The sequence below is a fragment of the Pavona decussata genome, unplaced genomic scaffold (genome assembly GCF_977016875.1).
Source record: "Pavona decussata unplaced genomic scaffold, jaPavDecu1.1 SCAFFOLD_315, whole genome shotgun sequence".
Lineage (NCBI taxonomy): Eukaryota > Metazoa > Cnidaria > Anthozoa > Scleractinia > Agariciidae > Pavona > Pavona decussata.
Genome location: NW_028145706.1, coordinates 240,280 through 261,348, shown reverse-complemented (window position 1 = coordinate 261,348; position 21,069 = coordinate 240,280). Strand labels below are relative to the sequence as shown.

At 38.2% G+C, this 21,069-nt stretch overlaps 2 protein-coding genes and 1 long non-coding RNA gene across 4 annotated transcripts in view; 2 read left to right on the top strand and 1 right to left on the bottom strand.

Moving 5' to 3' along the window:
• The window catches only part of LOC146454077 (proto-oncogene tyrosine-protein kinase receptor Ret-like), a 118,970-nt gene extending 111,577 nt beyond the window's left edge, over positions 1–7,393 (top strand). For both annotated transcript variants that reach the window (XM_085095846.1, XM_085095847.1), the window contains 8 exons: positions 290–400; positions 649–839; positions 1,908–2,030; positions 2,865–2,935; positions 3,549–3,589; positions 4,109–4,205; positions 5,863–5,962; positions 6,520–7,393. In XM_085095846.1, coding sequence (XP_084951972.1) covers positions 290–400; positions 649–839; positions 1,908–2,030; positions 2,865–2,935; positions 3,549–3,589; positions 4,109–4,205; positions 5,863–5,962; positions 6,520–6,588 — 803 coding nt within the window. In that variant the 3' untranslated portion in view covers positions 6,589–7,393. The remainder of the gene's footprint in view (positions 1–289; positions 401–648; positions 840–1,907; positions 2,031–2,864; positions 2,936–3,548; positions 3,590–4,108; positions 4,206–5,862; positions 5,963–6,519) is intronic.
• LOC146454067 (uncharacterized) overlaps positions 1–21,069 on the bottom strand; it is a 186,370-nt gene that overhangs the window by 26,935 nt on the left and 138,366 nt on the right. The gene's annotated exons all lie outside the window — the stretch shown is intronic.
• On the top strand, positions 17,257–20,458 carry LOC146454076 (uncharacterized). The gene is made up of 4 exons (XR_014859336.1): positions 17,257–17,391; positions 17,741–17,881; positions 18,631–18,682; positions 20,062–20,458. It is a non-coding gene; the product is annotated as an uncharacterized LOC146454076 (long non-coding RNA).

Sequence of the window (21,069 nt, the reverse complement as noted above, 5' to 3'; positions counted from 1 at the left end):
TTTATATAATTACCCTTAAGATATGATCAAACAGCTGATATTGCGATTCAATTTCCCCATGATGGGCATTCAGCTGAGTCCCACAGTGGAGAAGTCGATTGGGATAACTGATGAACCTTAATTCTCCTTTTTTGTTTTAAACAGAAACGCTTCTTCTGGTCAGTTTGATTGCATTCTTCGTTATCCAGGATTTGCGTCATGCATAATAAGATGATTATTTCACGATATAATTCTTGTACGAGCTCGTAGCCAGAGAGATAATAACGTTTTTGTTCCATTTTTTTTTCAGGGGATGCCCCTCATTCAGACAGAAAGGACCTTTTGTCAGAACTTGAGTTAATGAAAAAACTAAAACCTCATCCGCACGTGATCAAGCTGTTAGGATGCGTCACTGAAAGCGGTAATGGACGGATCATCTGTTTGACGTATTGATCAATTGTGTGATCGATTGATTGATTGATTGATTGATTGATTGATTGATTGATTGATTGATTGATTGAGTGAGTGAGTGAGTGAGTGAGTGAGTGAGTGAGTGAGTGAGTGAGTGATTGATTGATTGATTGACTGCCTGATTAAAAAATCTGAAATGGTTTTCATTTGAAGTATACTTAACGCTTTCTTTATGTCGCCTTTTGTCCTTTTTCACAGATCCCCTGTTAGTCCTAATTGAGTATGTACCATTTGGTGACCTGTTGGGATACTTGAGGAAGAGTCGTGGACTAAACGACACTTACTTCAAAGACGCGGATGCAAAACCGCAGACCAGTCTGACTGCCCAGCAGTTGGTTAGGTTCGCTTGGCAGGTCGCCGATGGAATGAGTTATTTATCTTCAAAAAAGGTTAGGTTAAAATTAGGCTCTGAAACAGTAACTTTATCGGAGAAGCTACTTTTGTCCGTCATTGGTTTTAAAGTACATGAAGAATAATATCATATCCAGGAAAGTCTTAGCATGTAAACAAACAAATGTGTATTTGTATAGGGAATATCTGTAAAGATGGTTTTGAACATCTATGTCTCAAATGAAAAGAAAGAAAGAAAGAAAGAAAGAAAGAAAGAAAGAAAGAAAGAAAGAAAGAAAGAAAGAAAGAAAGAAAGAAAAAAAGAAAGAAAGAAAGAAAGAAAGAAAAAAAGAAAGAAAGAAAGAAAGAAAGAAAAAAAGAAAGAAAGAAAGAAAGAAAGAAAGAAAGAAAAAAAGAAAGAAAGAAAGAAAGAAAAAAAGAAAGAAAGAAAGAAAGAAAGAAAAAAAGAAAGAAAGAGAGAAAAAAAGAAAGAAAGAAAGAAAGAAAGAAAAAAAGAAAGAAAGAAAGAAAGAAAAAAAGAAAGAAAGAAAGAAAGAAAGAAAAAAAGAAAGAATGAAAGAAAGAAAGAAAGAAAGAAAGAAAGAAAGAAAGAAAGAAAGAAAGAAAGAAAGAAAGAGAGAAAGAAAGAAAGAAAGAAAGAAAGAAAGAAAGAAAGAAAGAAGGAAAGAAAGAAAGAGCTAACACGTTACCCTGATCAGTCAGTGGGAATTGAACCAACATTTCCCCAGTTACTAGTCGTGTGTAGCCAATTAACGTAGGGAATACAATCACACTTGGATCATTCCTCTGAAATTTTCTCTTTCATGCAGGCATGTTATGTCTCTCTTTTTTGGTCTCTATTCCCACTTTGGATACCGCGTTTTCGTTCTTTTTATCTGAGACTTGTATCTATAACTTTAAACAGATGCTCAATATGAAATACATATTAGTTCAAATGGGCTAAGTGGCTCCAATTATAATTTATGAAATTTACTTTAATTTTCCTTTCAAGAAAAACTTTACAGAACAACCATGATCGACCCAAAAGAAGTAACTGATTTACCTTATAGTTGCGTTCGCACATGATAAAAACAACACACTAAAAGTTCGTTGATTATTTCCTTCAGATTATCCATCGGGATTTGGCTGCGAGAAATGTTCTTGTCGGAGAAGGAGAGAAGTGCAAGGTGACAGATTTTGGGATGGCGAGGAGGTTGTGCGACGAGGATGTCTACGCAAGAAAAAGTGGAGTAAGTATAAAGAACTTACTTGCAAATTGTGATCGCTTAAAAGGTCTCAGTAGCGCCGTACATCAAGCTCTTAAAGTGCCGGTCACAGTGTGGTATAACCCCTGTTACATTCTTACGTTATAGAATGTTTTTTATTTCAATGGTGAAAGTTATTTGTGTTTGCTTTGGTTTTGCTCTACTACCCTTTGTGATTGGTGATCAGACTCACGTCACTTTTAACCAATGAGAAAAAAGCACAAAACAAATATATTCATACCTCTCCCCCCCACCCCTTAATATTTTCCCCCGCTTGACACTGATGGCGTCTACTTGCTTCGAATTCTGATTGGTTCATTGTGCTGTTTGGGCCTTCTGTCAGTGAGTTGGCCAGGCTGACTGGTTTGGGCCCTGAGTCGGTGAACGCGCATTTTCAAGATGAATAGAAAACTTTTGCCCTTTCTTCTGACTCTTCCTATATTTTTCTTCCAGTAATTGAGTAGGCTGAATAGCCTATGTTTGAGTATATTATAAAGCAACTTTGTCATTCATAAACGAATAGCACGCCAAACTGGCTATCAGTTTATGTACCGAGTCCAAAATTTCGTTGAAGACGCTGCTGGGGGCCTTTAATCTGCTAGTAATTCTTATAAACTTTATTACCATTTCGAAAAGGCGTTCTTACCCATAAGCTTCAGAAAGGCAATAAAATATCAGAAATGATTTCACTAAACACTTTGCCTGCTTCTTCTATGTTCTTGTCATGTTCACTGAAAAAAAATCACTCCACTAAAATAAGCATATAGTGTTGCCAATCTGCCATGTTAAATGGTTTTGTTTTGTTTTCACCATTGAAAGGGTCGTCTTCCTGTAAAGTGGACTGCTTATGAGGCTTTGTTGTATGGAACATACACAACACAAAGTGACGTGTAAGTTTATTAATAAGAAACTAAATAATGTTGAACGATGTCAGTCTGTCTAGTGTGATGGTTGCGGCAAATACGAAGAATAGTCCTGGAAAGAATTGTTGTTTGTGACGTTAGTGAGATTAATTAATAAGCAAAAGGGCAGCAGAAGAAAGAGCACAGCAACGTTAACTTGTCCTTGTGTCAGCACCTTCACAGCAAATTCCTTGTTTAAGTTCCTTCTCGGAAACGATCAGAGTTCAGCGATTTCAAAAGACTTTAAGACTGCGTGAGGATGCTGCAGAAACATTTGGGTCTGCCGTCCACTTCCTTCGGCCACTCGATGGCGTAAGCTCACCATGGTTGATGTTTCAAAAAGCTCAAGGTAAGATGTCCAAGGTTGTGAGGGTCCGTCTTCCGATTTGCGTGACTTGTTGTCGAAACGTGTATTTCGCTAAACAGCAGTAAGGATAGCCACATTCGATGATAGAGTTGATGATAGAGTGGCTGAAATCATAACACACTATAACTCATAACTGATTTTCAAACGTTTTCTGCGATGAACGCCATCAACAGAACAAGAATCCTCGTCCTTTGAACGTTTTTCATTATTTTAAATATTTCCTTTGTGTTACAGATGGAGCTATGGTGTCCTGTTGTATGAGATTCTTACCGTTGGTAAGTTGGTATTTGTCTCTCGTTACCCCAGTCTATTTTTGTTAACCCCCGATGGCCATTAAGCGATTGATGGCCATCATGACAATTCAAGCTGAGGACGTAGACGGAAACACTACAAAACCACTTGAACAAGTGATTAAAGTACGAGAGAAAAAATTGAAACGTGAGTAAAAATGTGTCCATCTAAAACGAGAGCATCTTAGGTCATTCCCAATACAAAAAGTCTACACAAAGCAGGCTAATAACACCTCCAAGGAAAAACAACATTTGCCATTGATGTGATAATGACGTGGGGAAGCGACGAATCGTCGTCGGTTTCTTTGGGGTTTTTTTTTATATTATTATAAAATCGTTTGCCACTTTAATAGACGAATTTTTGCGTCAGTCACACAGGCATCCTCGAATAAAGAAAACCCGAGTTCTTCCAACAGGCGTCGAACCTATGACCGTCCGATTACTTAGTTCTGACTGTATATGTTACACTATTTTTCTCTGATAAGGAATTCATGTTTTTTATAGGCGGATCCCCATACCCGGACATAAATGCTCGGCAAATTGCATGGAAGCTAAAACAAGGATACAGAATGCCAAAACCAAGCCACGTCGACAGCAGACTGTAAGTTTTATTTATGTCATTTATTTGACATTTTCGGTATTAGTCCTGCTGGACTCCATCTACCTCCGCCCTGCATAGGGTGTGTCTTCCAAAACAACCTGTTTGATCCTAACAAGGGAAGCTTATCACAATGGATGGACTATTAAAAAATAAAAAAACAAACAAAAATAAATAAATAAACAAATAAATAAATAACGATCTCATCGGGTGTTATTTTAATGCGATGGTGCCTTTGATTCCTTTTTGACAGTAAAAAGGCTATGTTTATAACTTAAAAGGGGATTTGTTTCAAGGGAAAACATGCTATCTTACATGACTACACTTTTCCAAAAACTAAAAGAGCAAAAACCGCAGAGGAAGGGCGAGGAAGGGGGGGGGGGGGGGGGGGGATGAATGATAACTTTACATTTTGTATCAGATGAAACGCCTTATTCTATTACTTATTAGTATAATTACTCAAGTGATTATAGAGATTCTGTTGATCTGATTGGTCGAGGCTTGCGTCATATCCTGCTATAATCACCTTGCGCGAGCTGATTATAGCGGGAGCACTAACTTACAAAATGGCCGCTTAGCTATTTGTTGACATTTCTGAAAAAGAAGTAAATAGAAAGAAAATGAAATTCCAAAAGGCACAGCTAAGTCCGAGGTGATACTTTTCGAAGGCAAGAGATGAACATTTTGCTTATTGTAAGAAAAAATCCTTGTAAATTACATGTTGTCGATCTCGATGACTTAAAATGAAGACAACAAATTAAGTTAAATTCGAGCAAGATCTTTGTTATTAACAGAATGATTTCACAAACAAAACGAGTTTTTAAAAGACAGAATTTGAAAGAATTAAAGTAAACAAGATGAATAAATATCTCTGTAAGTTTTATGTTTCAGTGACGAGAAAAGAAAACAGTTTTATAATCTGAAAACTGTTTGTTGTCGGTTTGAGCGGCTCTCGACCACCATCTAAAGTCACCGCCTCACAACAAAATATTTTCATCTGCGACATTCCCGTGTACTTGTTTAGTGAAGCCAATAAATGTCCTAATTCCTACCTGAAGCAGCTTATCGCCGAGGGCAATTTATAAACGCCGTTTACCGGCAAAGCCATCATGTCAACAAGAAATGATGCAATAAAATGCTATCGCTAACACTTGTGATCCCGGCTCGAGTTTTACACCAAACAGCCTGGTTCATCTCCATCTATTTTGGTAAACGGGTCGGAGAAACCCAACATTCAATCACAGAAGTCAGTGCTTCGTCTCAATGAAGCGGCAGTTAAAGAATACTGACATTCTGCTTGAGGCCGTGTGCAGTTTATCGATTGCGCATGTGATTTCGATTGAGCATGTGATCGGCAGACTGCGCGTCTCTGTTCATTGACGCGTGACGATTTGAAACAAACAAACAAACAAACAAACAAAATCGACATTTTTCGGACGGTACTTGTTTTTCTCTGATAATCACCTGAGTAATTATACTCAAACATTTATTCAATTGTTAAATAACAGCTCAAACGGCAGCAACCATGTTCTTGGCCTTTATATGATGAGTGTGTGATATTAACAGTAGCGTTCTATTAACCATCAAGGCACCATCACTTAGTACCATTTAACTGTACAGGTACATTGCTGTCACTAATCATATTGTTATCGTACACTAGATATCAGATAATGCTGAAATGTTGGGAAGAAGATCCAACTGATCGACCCACGTTCGAGGACTTGACAAAGACAATGAAAGAAATGGAGAAAAAACACTTGGTAAGTTGAGCCTGGGATCCACGTTTTGTTGATTACTAGCTTAACGATTTTTAGCCAATTAAAATGAATTCGCCATCATCTCAAATTCATAACGTTATTGAAGCAACATATAGGGTTATGTTGGCCACCCATTTTTCAAGCTGGAAGCGAGTTTTGTAATATATCTGGAAATTTTACTTTCATACCTGCGTGGTGACAGTGTAACTGCCCTCTTTAAAATGCCACAGACGCCGTACATACACAGCCTGTAAGAAAACTGTGCGGAATAAACATTTTCAAGCTTTTTTTTACCGTTTCTTGTTGAGGGGTGGGGGTAATGTCCTCAGAAACTGTCTTTAGTACGTTTTAGGCAGATAAACCTTAACATAACATGTTCTTAAAAAAATTATAAAGTGAATGTAGAAGTAATATTTAGTTTGTATGCAAGAAAATCAATTAAAATGGGTTCTTTCGAGACATTTCAAATAACTTAGTTTGCAATTGGGTATGAATGTCATAATGACCTAAAAAACTGATTTTCTAATTATAACATAAATTTTCTCGTTTCTCTTCCACAGACCTACGTCAACCTTAGTCAGTATGACGACCGCCTGTACGCCAACGTTAATGATCTCACGGATCAGTAACTGATTACCGACTAAGCTGTCTTTGTATAAACTTGTATTATTTTAGGAGTTCGTTTCCCAGAGTCTAACAGTGAAACGGTGTTTTCACAAGTTGGGTTATTTTTGGATTGCGGATAACCAATCACGAGTAACTGCAATGGACATTTAAAGTGATGGACATTTAAAGTGCCCCTAACCCTTCAATTTGTTTTCTTTTGGTAGATTTCTATATCTTTCAAGAACTCATTTTCGAAAAAAAATTTTGAGAAATATTAAATCCTTTTTTTTTTTTTTTTATGCGAGCGCTAGAAGTGAAGGCAGTCTTGTCGATATTTTCACCTATCGTTCGCATTAGTCACCCACTCGGCCAAATGTGGAGCGTGACGTGACGTGACTTTTGAGTACACTTTAAGCTTGAACATCAAGGATGAAAATGCAGTTGCTTGGTTTGTATCCCTCGTTTTGTATTTCTGAAATAAATAAAGTATGTTTTGGAGGCTAAAAAAAGGAGGCCGAAAAAATAATCCGGCAGAACAACTGATGAGCAAATGACATAAACAATGAACTCTAGCCTTGAAACAATAGAGCTAGGTGATATACAGACACAAAGAAGTTAGAGGTTGTAAAGAACTGCGTGCTCTCTGGGCCCTTTTAGCTCATTTAATTAATGGTTAATCATGACTTAATATCATTTGTACTGAGATTTATTTCGTGTTGAAGGTGGAGTTAAATATGTGATCTATAATGTACTAGATAAATTCCAAGTTAATATAATCAAGAGGCAGTTTTTGTTTCTCAAAAGCAATATACATGAAGTTACAATTGATGACTGTTACTCAATTAATTAATTAATTAATTAATTAATCAATTAATTAATCGCTTTTGAACGTAGTAAACATAAGGTCAAGTATCACCAATTACTGTTCTCTTAGCTGCACGAAACGAAGTCTTACCTCAAGCAAATACTTCGCCTTGGGGACGCTTTCTCCTTTTGCCACTGCGCACACGTTCTGCGCATCTCGGGAATGCCCCCTAAAGCAAAGATATTTTTGCGCGGTTGATGACTATGTGGAAAACGCAGATCTTACAAACGGTTGTTGGAGACTGTAGAGAAAATTAGGAGCAACAAAGCATGTTTCAGTGATAATTAAGCTTTAATTTGGAGACAAATTCTTTACATTGTTATGTATTTAAAAAAATTTTTGGAATTGTTTTGACTTAATTATTCTAAAATATGCGTGATTAACTCCAATTTTTTTTTAAATGTGTCAATAGCCCTTACTAAGATCTGTATTAAGAGGCACTGTCCTTACTTCAAGTAGAATTTTACGTAATTAAACCAGAAAAAAAACTGACCAAAATGAACAAAATCCCCCGCCTCCCCCCAAACACACAAACTTTACCTTAAAGAGGTCAATGGCCTAAAATCAGAAAGCAATGAAATTATTAATCTGTATTAAACTTAACTGCATTAAAAGTAACACAAAAATAGATAACAATTCCCCATGAAACATTTTTCAGGTAGCAAGATAACTTCTTCTTGGCAAAGAAAAGTATCGGGCAGTTTTCAGTTCGGAAAAACCCTTTTATAGCTTTTTGGGGGGTTATGTTCCAAATTTCCAAATTTTAACCCTTCATTTGTTTGATTGCAACGCAGAGAATGATGTAAAATTTTTAACGCATTCAAACTCTTCAAAATTATTACTCCTCTGCGATGTTATGTGGATACCCTTTTACACTTGCACGAGTTATAAAGAGGGCCTGTCTGAAAAGTTAATGAAAGACCTTCCAAACAAAAGCATCTCAAGCTTCCATAAATTGAAATACTTGCTCGACGCAACGCCAAACTCAAAGCTCAATAAGCGGTGAAAGCAGTTGCCTGCAAACAAGCTCTTCAATCGAGGACTCAAGAGCGGGAGAGGCGAGCAAAGGGAGTTGTAAAAGAATTGGTGCGAATTGTGGGAGGATTGGCCCCGCCCTGGTTCTCATTGCTCCCTTCGCTCCAAATTTGTTTCGCGTGAAACCCTAATTGGAGAGCTTGCTTACAAGCCTTGAAAGCGGAAGAGGCAGGCATGCCGTGTTCAAGAGTTTTATCCGAAACGATTCGAAACAGACAGTTCAATTTTGAGACCAACGTCTAAGTGTTTGTTTTAATTTGGGTCGGTAAAGAGGCTCTTACTTTGCTCAATCATAACAGAACACTTAGCGCTTGATAGAAGATCATGGGTAATCAGGACAAACATGGCGTGAAGTACAAAATTTGTATCGCAATTCTACTTTGAACGTTTTTGGCGTACATCGTTTTGCTGGAAATTCTGCTTTTGAAATTCAAGACCGTTACGTTGTACAAAGATCTATCTGAATCAGTGTTACGACCGAAATGACACTCCTGTTTGTCCATAATATCTTTGCCTTTCTTCGTACATTCTCTGAGCGGTATTTAGTTGAGTGTCGAAAGTAATTTCACGATTGCTCTAGATTTATTTTACTGCGCTACAAAACTCGCGGCATTTTCTTAGCCAGAGGGAGGCCAAACGCAAACCAATCGTGTCTTCATCGAACGTGTTTTCCCGCGCTTGACGCCCGCTACATTTATTTACTTTGAATTCTGATTGGTTCATTGAGCTTTTTGCGTCTGTTGTGGTTGACCAGAGTAAGTACTTTCGTTTTGGTTTTACGACAGTGAAATGAAAATCGATCTAGATAAAAATAGCCTTACGGAGAAACATAAATCAGAACAAAAGTTCTAGGATGCTAACGGCCTCATCTTTATCTATGGGTAGCTTTGAATAATAGCTTTAACTTTTAGAAGCAAAGTTCATCTTTCTCCAAATATTTGCCCTAATTTATAAGCACTGGATTGTCTATATTCCCATCTCCCCCCCCCCCCCCCCAACCACACTCTATCCGCTTCAAATTTTCGAAGAAAAATTGATCGACCTGTATACCACGTGACCATTTTCGCGGGAAAGAAAATGCGCAAGCCGATGTTCCTTAACTTTACCAAAAGGAATTGATCTTAAAACTGACCTTTGAAAAAACTACACACACACAGACAAAAAAAGACAAAAATGACGGCTTCAAAGTTTAAGGACTCCTCTTCTTTTGAAGTCCAACAGTCAGCCACGTTTTTGAATTAAAAAAGTTACTAGTAAATGTTCTTCAAGGGACAAGCAGTAGAGCTTCTCTCTATTTGACAGCGCATGGCTTAATTATTCTTGAGAGATTACTGAGAAATAGTTTGTAAAAAGTCACAACAGACAGCGTAATATAATTTCAGTGATAATTTGCAAGGGGCACCAAATAACATCAAAAGAACTGGTGAAATACATACTAATCAACACAAATGAATACAAGACTTGCGTGAAAATGTGCACGCTGCAAACAGCTTGCCTTTGCATCTTTGTTTGTTTGAATTGTTATGCAAAATCAGCGTTTGCTGACTCAATCCAACTGGCCAATTAGAGATCTGCGACCTCGTGGCGCGGTTTTCGAAGTCTTCGTTTCGATTCCACAGTTTGATAAAGCAACTCAATGTTATAGCCAGGGAAATTAAAGACCAGCAATTCACCTTCCAAAAAATACGGACTAAGAAGTGTACTGTACTCATCAGCTTGAGAAAGGAACGGAGTATTCACTAAGAAGGAAGGTAAGACTGGTCGCTTCATGTTTGGGTCGTGTTCTTCAGTATTTCGCACATCATGTCGTAAACTTTTGCAAAATTGCATTCTGAAGAATATTCCTCGAAACCTTTGGTTTTCGTTAAGGTTAAGATATACTATTTTCTTCAATGATTATCAATAAAGGTTAAAGAACTCAAAAGCACGATTATTTCTTCACAACATTTTAGACCGAAAACACAAGCACGTGTTGACAAGTATGACGGTTGATGTAACTCCAAAATCTCGTTTATACATCTCCTTGCCACCTTAACTCAAACAGGTTTCACAAAAGTAACAAATTATTGCTCTGTTTAACTGTTATACAGTTTCAACTCCGAAGTTAAACTGTACGATAGAGCGTTTTCAATTAAATTTGTCGGAAAGACTGGGCGACAAGACAGCAAGGTAATATGGATAATTATCAAACTCAGTTTTGTCCTATCCTACAGAGAACAAATCAAGTGGCAAATGTCTATGATACTAGTAATTTCTCTCGTGTTTTGGTACTACCAACAAAAACTTATACCAAAGTACGTTCAGGACTATCCACACTGCGTATGTTCCGGCCTTGACGCTTAAAAATCCGACAACATGAACTGAAAAAGGTGTACGTCGTTAGTGGATTAATTGAGGTGATTTAGTGTGATTTTTGTGTTAACTTTCTAGCCTTCCACACTTCAAATAAACGAGTATATTTATTTTCAATGCGTCTTAATCTAGCCTCTAAAAGCAGAGCTATAAGGATAGTTTAATAAACTACAAAAATCTCACTAAATCACCGCAATTAATCTACTAACAACATACACCATTTCAGTTCATGTTGTCGGATTTTAAAGCCTCAAGACAGGAAGATACGCAGTGTGGGTAGTTGTGAAGGTACTTTGGCTGGCGCTATTTCCAAAACAAACATGTTTTTTTTGTTTTAAATTACCAAATTTTTCGTTTATTCCGTGAAGAAAGAACTAAGTATTTCAACTTAGAGCAAACTTTGTTTGCTTGCTAATTTTTTAACTTTGGTCAAGAGAGTGAACATACTGCTCGTCCTGTTGCAGTAGAAATGACTTTCGTGATTTTTTTTTTTTTACAATAGGAAGTTCAATAAAAGCTGAAAATATTAACCCTCAACATGCACCAACAGGAAAATTCTCCTTACTGTCCTCCATATTATTGTTTGATGCTTCTTGAATATTTTGTCTTTTCTGATCGTTTTATTCACTCTCACAACTTGCACGCTTCAAGATTTAAATAAATAAAAAATAAGTACATAAATAAAAAGTTTGGGAACACTGAATGAGGGAAAATACTATCAAAAAGAGAAAACTCATGTTAATAATTATCATGGGAGCTTAACTAGATAATGCATAGCACGATTCATGTGAGAATTTCGTCTTAAATTCTCTTTTCTTGCTACTTTCAGCTTCTTTTGACTTTGTCGACAATTCAATGTATCCAGCTTAGGCATGAAGTACGGCCAATGAATACGACCAGCACCACAGTATGCCCAACGATCAACCCTTAGAACCACAGACCACCACGTGCAGCCTCAGACCCACAGTACTCAGATCAGCTTCTGAGCCACAACACATCACAACGCCCAATCAGATCAGACCACCTCGACCCAGTTCAGTCCTTTCAGCCGGTTGCAGTACGCGCCGTCAGCTTCGCCTTAACCAGTCAACCCTGACGGACGCATCATCTTCAATCTTGGTGGTCAGTCATTTCTTTGTGGGTTGGGATTGGGGGGTAAATACGAGCTCTGGATGAACCTTACAAAGCACACTTTATACACGCACGTTCGGCCAGAAGTCCGAGGACTTCATTCGGCTTAATCTAAACGTACTAATGGTTGGTCCCCTTGGGTTGGATCGATGGCTAGTTTCCCTGTGGCGTGGGTTCCTTTGCAGGTTATTCGGTCAGTCGCTAAGATAAGGTTAGGCCAAATTTTTTCTTCGAAATATTCGGCTTCTATTCGGCTTTTCTTGGGAACTCTTCGAAACTCCTCGTCACCGTCTTGGTTGTCTTCGCTGATGCTGTTGTCGTCGTCGTCGGTCTCGTCGCGATCACCCGCTTTGTTGCGCAAAACCAATTGATATGACACACTTCACTTGACAGTTCAAGCGCTGTGTTTAAGTGAAGCTTTACTCTTCCTTTCTTCATTCCTACCTTCTTTTCTTTCTTTCTTTCTTTCTTTTTTCTTTCGTAAGGTTCAACCAGACATTTATTAAAAACATATTTGTTAGCAAACTGGAGACTATAGGCCATTCAACTGTTGTGAGGAGACCTTATTTGGCCACTCCTTAACGGTTTAGTGGTCTCTCTAGTTCCAGAAAGATAGTTACTCAGCCTCGCAAGTTTGGTGTGCAATAACCTCTGAAACAAAAATCACCACTAAAAATTAAAGAAAATGGTTTTACTCCTATGCATGAAGCTTTAAAAAATTACTGAACAGAGGTAAAAAAAATTTGTTGCAAAATTTCGATCTGAAGAGGTTATAGTTTACCACCAAACTTGCGAGCGCAGATCAGTGTCAGGAAAATCATGACTCAATAGTTAGCCGGGATATAATGGGACAATGCACACACAACAATTTAGATCGTTTACAAATCGTAAGCGTACCAGTCTTCGAGACCTATCTACGAAGCAGAATCATTGGACAAGCCTGGATCCCGCCATAGACAGTCAAACAGACAGCAAACTTATTCCAGGAGTTTCAGGATTACGATAGTGACAGATATTTGGGGGGATTTTCCCGCTGTGGCAGAGTTGACACTGAGACGTCCTTGGGTGGATACTTAGGTCGACTAGTCTCCTTGGCAGACGTGCGTTGGATTGGCACGCGTTGCGTGACGACCCCGTCGGCTGCAAAAGAGACTAGAGATGGCCAGACTCGAGTAGATTTGTCTCTTTGTTGATTTTTGCCTTGTGGGAGTAACCTCCTCTACAAGAGAGGCCCGCATTGCACTTCGCGGCGAGAGAGCTCAGATCGTCTACAGTTCGTAGGCGTAGGTAGTCTTCACAACCTATGGAGACTGGAAGGTGCGAAGCTTCCCTCAGACCGTTCTGTCCGGAACGCCCTTGGTACCTAAGAGTCATCCTTTGCAGATTGGCTCGTGTACGAACACTGGTACGGACTATAGAGGTGCCGACCGGCCGAAGAAAGAAGAACAAAGATCAAGCGCCATAGATAACTCGAGTAGTCAGTGCAAGTAGGCGAGTGAGCTGCCATTGCGGCGATGAACTGAAGAAGACGACGAACCAAGGACGTGGACCTGGATGTTACATCTAACAGGTTATTTGCGCTTTGATGTTGTTTGACTAGTGCTACGTAATTTTGTTTAAGCTTTACTGAATATAAAAAAAAATTTGGAAGAAAAATCGTTGTACTGAGCTGCAAACTTTTGCTAGAAAAAAAAAACAGGAAAAAATTTATGGTAGCTATAGTCAAACAAGCGTCTTATTGGAAATAGCCTGTTGCTGGGATCAGGAAGAAAAGTAGTCAAAGAAGATAGCATATAGCAATAATATTAATTTAGAGTTCTTTTAACTGTTGTTGGTGGACAAGCTTCATGAAGGGCTTGCAAAAAAAACAAGACGCTATGAACGGTATCTTCACAGCTTGCAAAACTTCACGCTTTCGAAATCACTGATTTATAATTGCATTTTCAGCCGTGTGCTGGCTCCTCCATTGAAGCTAACGCCCATCAATAACTGTTGAAGCTGAAATACTTAAGAATGCTATATTTAACTTTTTCACAACGGCGTTGTTTGGGTACAACTACTAGAAATTATCTAAAATTCGAAGCACACTGCGTTTTCAGCGTATTTCAAGAGTTTGTCGTAATTACCACAATTCTGAACGGACTGATCTAGATCTATTGTAGTTGTATTCCAATGACGCAGTTGGGAAAAACGCGCAACTGGCCGGCCGGCACCAATTCCAGGTAAGATGTTATCACCTTCTAAGCTGGCAACCTAGACGCATGCGCCTCCGATTCATCTGCGACTCCTGAACCCGCCACCACCACCACGAAAGCCAAATAGGTAGGGCGACGATGGTACGAGGTATGTGGGTAAACTGCGTGATACAACCACGAAGTTGTATCACGCTGGAAGATAACACCAATCCCGGATCGTTGCGTAGATCGTAGTTTTCACGTCATAAACCGTTTTGTTCAGTGTCGGGTAGGCCATAAAGTTGAGGTAAGAGAAAGCAAAGGTTTGAGATTGGTTTTATCTTCTAGTCTTAAGCGTAACACATTCGATCCGGCGTTCGATTCGTAGTTCGACATATTCACTTCGATTCGGTTTTTTTTTCCGATCTTTTTTCGGCTTCCGAATTCTGCTTTCGGCTTTCGTCCGGTCGCGCACCTCCAATTGCGCGAGTAAAGCGAATGCTTGTTATCGACACTGTCTCGATAACAAACGTCTGGAGGAACCCTAGAGAGTTCCTCTCGGAGGGTCAGATTTTATGGCCACGGAACTCTCTTTGGTTTCTCCTGGCGCCAAATTCTTCCTGTAGGAGCGCACCCCCTCGTCGACTTCGTTCGATACTGTAGCTTAATATTAAATTGTAATTAAGGCATTTGTAATAAATCTACAAAACTGTGTCTTGTGTCTTTACTTTAACATATTTAGTTTAACATAAACTAAATAAGTAATACTAACGGCAAAATTTTATTTCAGCGAAAATATTAACCCAGCAATTCCTTTTCAGAAAGCAGCATATCGATTTTTTTTGGTTCGACGGAATTTTTTTCAGCGAGAACGTTGGCACGTCGGGATCCGCTTCACATTTTTCTTCTTTTTCTTCACCGCCTTCCTGGTCTCATCCGATGGTGTTCGTCGCTTTTCAAGCAACGCCACACGCATATCACGTTGCGCGAAAGCGCCTTGCTTGTAATTTCTCATTTATTCATCAACAATGAAAGTTATAAATAAAATGTTGTCTTCCTTCCGCGAGTGTACTTGTATGTCTTATAAAATACTTTAAAGTAACAAAATAAATAGCAACATGCTGTTATAACATAACCCGACAATAAAATCTTCCGAAATAAAAAGTTTGCCACTGTGGTTTAATCGTGTTTTGCCTGGTTTAAACACAACTAACGCTTTCAGTTTCAGCTCTTCAATCGTCACCAATTATCGTCACCAATTTCGAGGGATACGCACTTTTTTTTTCACTTTTTTCACCGTCGTGGAATTTTTCAAGATATGTGACATCAAAAGACATCAGTGCACGTGGTATCTAGTTGCAGTTTGGCGGTAGAACATTCCTCGGAACATCTCTTTTAGTCCCATGTTTGAGCCCCCAATGGGGCATAGGGCCTCGGAACATAGGAAGCACTTTTTTTTCTGCGGATCAAGACCGTTCAGTCGCCTTTATTCTGGACATCAAAACCGCTCACTAGCAAACCAGAGGGGCAACCATTGAATTTCCATGAAGAGAAAGAGAGAAAGGAGCTGACTGCACTAAAAGCGAAGAACAAACGAGACTTAGAGACACAGACGGAAGACCGAACATATCTTTTTTTTTTTTAAGAGCATTCTCAGAGTTGGTGTCTTAATACTGACAGGTAAGCTTAGTTTTTGTCATTTTCTTCAATATAACATTACTTGATATTCGTTCGCCTTCCAGTTCCAACCGTTGCAGGGTTCCAATACCTGAGTTGCCGCGTTCCACCATGGAAAGCTACACCACGACAGCAAATGTAAGTACAACAACTTGAATACCTTATTTTTGTATCCAAACTCAGTTCACTGGGGCCAGTTGAAACTTCAACATGAACACAAAAAAAAGCGAATATTTTGTCTTATCAACAAAGTCAATAAGGTACATTTCGCCATTATAAAGAGATTCCAGAGCTGACGTTTCGAGCGTTAACCCTTCGTCATACGTCATTCGCTATGGCGAAGGGCTAACTCTCAAAACATCAGCTTTTTCTCTATCCAAGGTCCAAAGATCTGGAATTCCTTTCCTGTTACAATCACTTCTCTGACAGATTTTCCCAACTTTAAGAATAAACTGCTAGGGTTTTTAGTAAAATAATCACTGAATTGACAAAGGCGCACACTTGTTGCACAAACTATGTAAGCATACATTGTTAGGTACGAGGTGGCCTCAGCTATAAGCCTGGTGGTGTCTAGAGGTCACCTCGCCATACATTAAACATCAATTAAAAAAATTGTATATATATATTAGGACAAAGGCAAATAAACGTCAAGTTCAAGTTCACCAAAACAGTAGTGATTATTGACAAAAAATAGTTGAAATGTAACAGAGAAAGGGCAAAGAATAGTTAACTGAATACTTAGCCCTTAACATAGAAAGAGGTTTAAATTATCGCCTTTTATAAGGGAGACATTTTTTTAAAAAAAGAAAACGAAAGGAAAAAGCTGGTAAATGTTAAATCAAAATGAAATATTCGTTTCGTCTACCCCACCGGGGCAGCACCACAGCACCCACCTTCAATAAAAATTAAAAATAAAAACGAAGGCCGATGTTATTACGAGAGCCGAATTCGTTTTGCCTACACTTTAAATTATTTAAGATATGCATTAGCGCCAAAATTGGGGCCGTGCCAGAGAGAAACATACAGAGCTAATTTGGCTCTTTTATTATTGTGTCGACTAATGATGCTATCATTTTTTAGGTCAGGTCATCCAAGCTCGAGTGTGTCACTTGCTTTAATTGATTGCCTAATTCGCACAACACAGTCAGGCCTACAGACCGTTAGTGTGTATTGAATATCTTTCTTTACTTTGTAATGCAACAGTGTCGTTCCATATCTGGCGTTAGGCGTTCCCTGTGAGTCGACAGAGACATTGGTAAAATATGCACCTTGAATGAGATTCAAACCAAATGTATTTTCAATAATCAGTTCATGTGGCAACCGACGCCATCTTTCTTGGGCGTGGTCCATCTTGTGCCCAGTCTCTGCTTCCGGGGTCGGCGACCAAGGAGAGCGGAGACTCTGGGTACGAGATCAGTAGAAGGCCAGGTTACCATTTTCCAATTCCAAAACATTTCCTTGCATTATACATTTTTGCGAGGTAGGAGTTCCAAAGTTCGTTCGCAAAGTTGAGAAATCGCGGGCTTTGGACTAAAAAAGGGTTTTGCCTACTGAAAGATGAGCATTGTTTATCTAATGATGTCAACTTTCAGGTTTGTAGGATGAAATTGTGGTGTGATATCCGATAAAATCACTGCACGCTTTGCGCGCGGTTGAAATGAGCAAGCTCAAATTATGAGCGAACAATTTAAGAATTGCAAGCCTTAAATTCTATGCAATAGACTGTTCTGGTAAAAGTTAAGCAATTTGGCTAAGTAAGAAAGTGTTTTGTTTCCCATACATTTCAAATCAGCCAAGAAGTTACGGTACTTCAGATAACTTTTTCCTAGGGTGAATTTTGCGCGCGAACGCTTTTCTCGTTAACGAAGCATTCAGCACTGTGTCAAGGTACAAACTGGAGTTTTTTCATGACAATTTAAATTAAAATAACTTACCTTTCAGGACATGGGAATCTTTTTTTTGCTCAAGGACCGTGGTTTATTCTCACTTTGCTGACGAACTCGCACCTCGCAAAGCAATGCGAAGGAAATGTATCGAATTACAATGTAGCTGCCTCGCCTCCAGTTTCCTGCCTGTGTCAAGGTAAAAATTTGTGTTTCATGTGGGATTCAAGCCTGATGACTGAAGCCTTGCTGCTGTTCAAATTTAGCCTATGTAAATTTATCTATCCTCAGTTGGGTCTATAAACCATGTGGGAATGGAGGGGGTCATCTGCAGGCATCATGAAAGCTAAGACACTAAGACCTCAAAAACTAAGACCCCCTCAAAAAATGATAATGACGAGGTTGAGCTACAAAGATTTAGTATGGAAATTAATGTGTGAAAAATTTCTTGCTTGACGTGAAGGTGGAAAGTTGTACATGTATAAGTGGAAGTGGAGAGGGAAAATGAGGAAATCTCCACCCACATTTAAAGGGGACATTCATTCAATAACTGGGTTAAAGCTGTAAGTGTTCTAATAACCTGCAGTGTAAGCAGCGGTCAAAATTGGTTTTCATAGGTCATCCAATGCCATGATTTACTTATACATACACTGTACAATTCCAGGCCAATTTAGATCCAAAATGCACCAGCCTTTTTGCCACTTGTGGCTCTTTGTCTCAAAAGGGAATCAAACCAGATGACTCTCGCCACCCTTACAAACTGCTATAAATACTTTCTGTGAAATGTTATCATATAAATTTGTACTGAATAAATCAACACCCGAGACTAACTTCTTTGCCTGTGACTGATTCAAACCCAGTGACGTGAATACTGTCTTCTCAAGCTAAAGTTAAGAAAGATTTCTTTGTCAATTAATTATGTCTCATTTGATTTAAATCAATTTACAGAAACAGTCAGTGCAGGATCTGCATTTGATGTCAGGAGACAACTCTACAGACCGTAAGTGTCCCTTGAATTTCTTTCTTATTAATAATTTTGTAATGTTACTATTAATCTTGCATCAGGTCAGTAGCATTCCCAGTGACTCAATAGGGCCATGCTAAAATCTACGACCAGTGAACTGTCAATAATTTCTTGGATTCATCTTTCAATTTGGAGCTAATCTTGCATTATGCAACTCATCTGGTGGAGGTCAGCAATGCCCAGAGTAAAATCTCTCTGGACTAAAAACTTGCTAGGCACTTATAGCTATAATTTATTCTACACAATTATTTATCTTAAGCCGGCTTGCAAGCGTTTTTCATTGCTGTTCAGTGGAGTTTGCTGAATGATGAACGGTTACAAAAGAATTGTCCAGTATCTGATCATATGGGCCAACTACAAACATCTTTGTAACTCTTTTGTCGGACAATACTTAAAGGCTACCCGTGGATGTAGTTCTGGCCCCATAGCAGTTGCCATAGTAACAGGTCAGCTCAGGTCTGGTCAGTGACCTACCATTTTTCTTGGAAAGCTCCATTTTGCGATACATGTATAACAAAACGTTACCCAGTACTAGTTCTGTATATTGTAATTTAAGGAACTTTTCTCACCAACAGAAAATTCTCCTGGATAACTTTTCCCCAAACATTTCTATTTAAAGTAGCATAATTAATGTTGCATGCATACAAAAAAATCAAAATAGGTCACTCCATAAAAATGTTGGGATGGAAACAAATGTTCCTAACAGGTTTTGTTTACGTTCCACATGATTTTATGTTGCATTTCAACTTCCAGTGGACCATGCCCACTACTTTTGATAAAAGCTTTGATTATTATTCAGTTGATGTACCTTAGCTATGGTGTAGGTGGGCTATGCATGCGTGCAGTTCAAAACCATTTTAAGCCTCCTTAAATTGGGTAAGCCATGTGAAAGAGGTGAACAGAGACAGGAATGGGATTCAAACCAAATAGGGTGCTCAATACCTCCTACTCAGATTAATGTCCAGCTTATAAAATCAACCCTTTAAGCCCTACATTGGGACAGTGATTGACATCAAATTTCTCCCAGTAATATTCATCCTTATTCAACCCTTGAGGTCACAAGAATTATTAAACATAAGATCACTCTTAAAAGGTGAATTTTCCTGTCTGATATTTTAATAACTTCTCCCCAGTACTCTTATAAGAACAGTATGAGGGCAGGAAAGGAGAATTTGTTCTTTGATATCAGGGGATAAAAGGGCTAATGTTTCACTAGCTAAACAATGTAAAGAAGCTACACAGAACCAAAGTGTAGAACGTGTCACAGTACTTCCTCATTTACATGTACATGTACCCCTGGATATTTTACTCACTAACTGATAAAAGCTAACTTAATGCAACTTATTTTATCGTAGGTAAACCAGGGTCATGAGGACCATGCAGAAGCTCTGGACAAAATCTACACCTTGAATAGGATTCTTACCAAATAGCCTTGCAATATTTTAATTGATTTACTTACTCATTTGAATTATACTCCAAATTAAGTAAACCACATTAAATTACAGTGAGGAAAGCAGAGTCAAATCTGTTCCTTGAATGCGATTATAGTTACATGTATCTTAATATTACTTAGTATATTACACTTTAGGTAAATTAAATTGAGGAAAGCAGAGTCAAATGTGCTCCTTGAATGGGATTCAAACCCAGTGAACTCACAGTAGTTATCTTATATAATATTTAATACCTAGTATATTATACCTTATGTAAATTAAATTGAGGAAAGCAGAGTCAAATCTGTTCCTTGAATGGGATTCAAACACAGTAACATCACAGTAGTTATCTTATTTAATACTTAGTATATAATATTACACATTAGGTAAATTAAATTGACAAAAGCAGAGTCAAATCTGTTCCTTGGATGGGATTCAAACCCAGTGACCTCAAAAAAAGTTATCTTATTTAATACTTAGTATATTATACATTAGGTAAATTAAATTGAGGAAAGCAGAGTCAAATCTGTTCCTTGAATGGGATTCAAACCCAGTGACCTCACAATAGTTATCTTATTTAATACTTAGTATAATTATTGTATATTAGGTAACTTAAATTGAGGAAAGCAGAGTCAAATCTGTTCCTTGAATGGGATTTAAACCCAGTGACCTCACAGTAGTTATCTTAATTAATACTTAGTATAATTATTGTATATTAGGTAAATTAAATTGAGGAAAGAAGAGTCAACTCTGTTCCTTGAATGGGATTCAAACCCAGTGACCTCACAATAGTTATCTTACATGTATTTAATACTTAGTATAATTATTGTATATTAGGTAAATTAAATTAAGGAAAGCAGAGTCAAATCTGTTCCTTGAATGGGATTCAAACCCAGTGACCTCACAGTAGTTATCTTATTTAATACTTAGTAT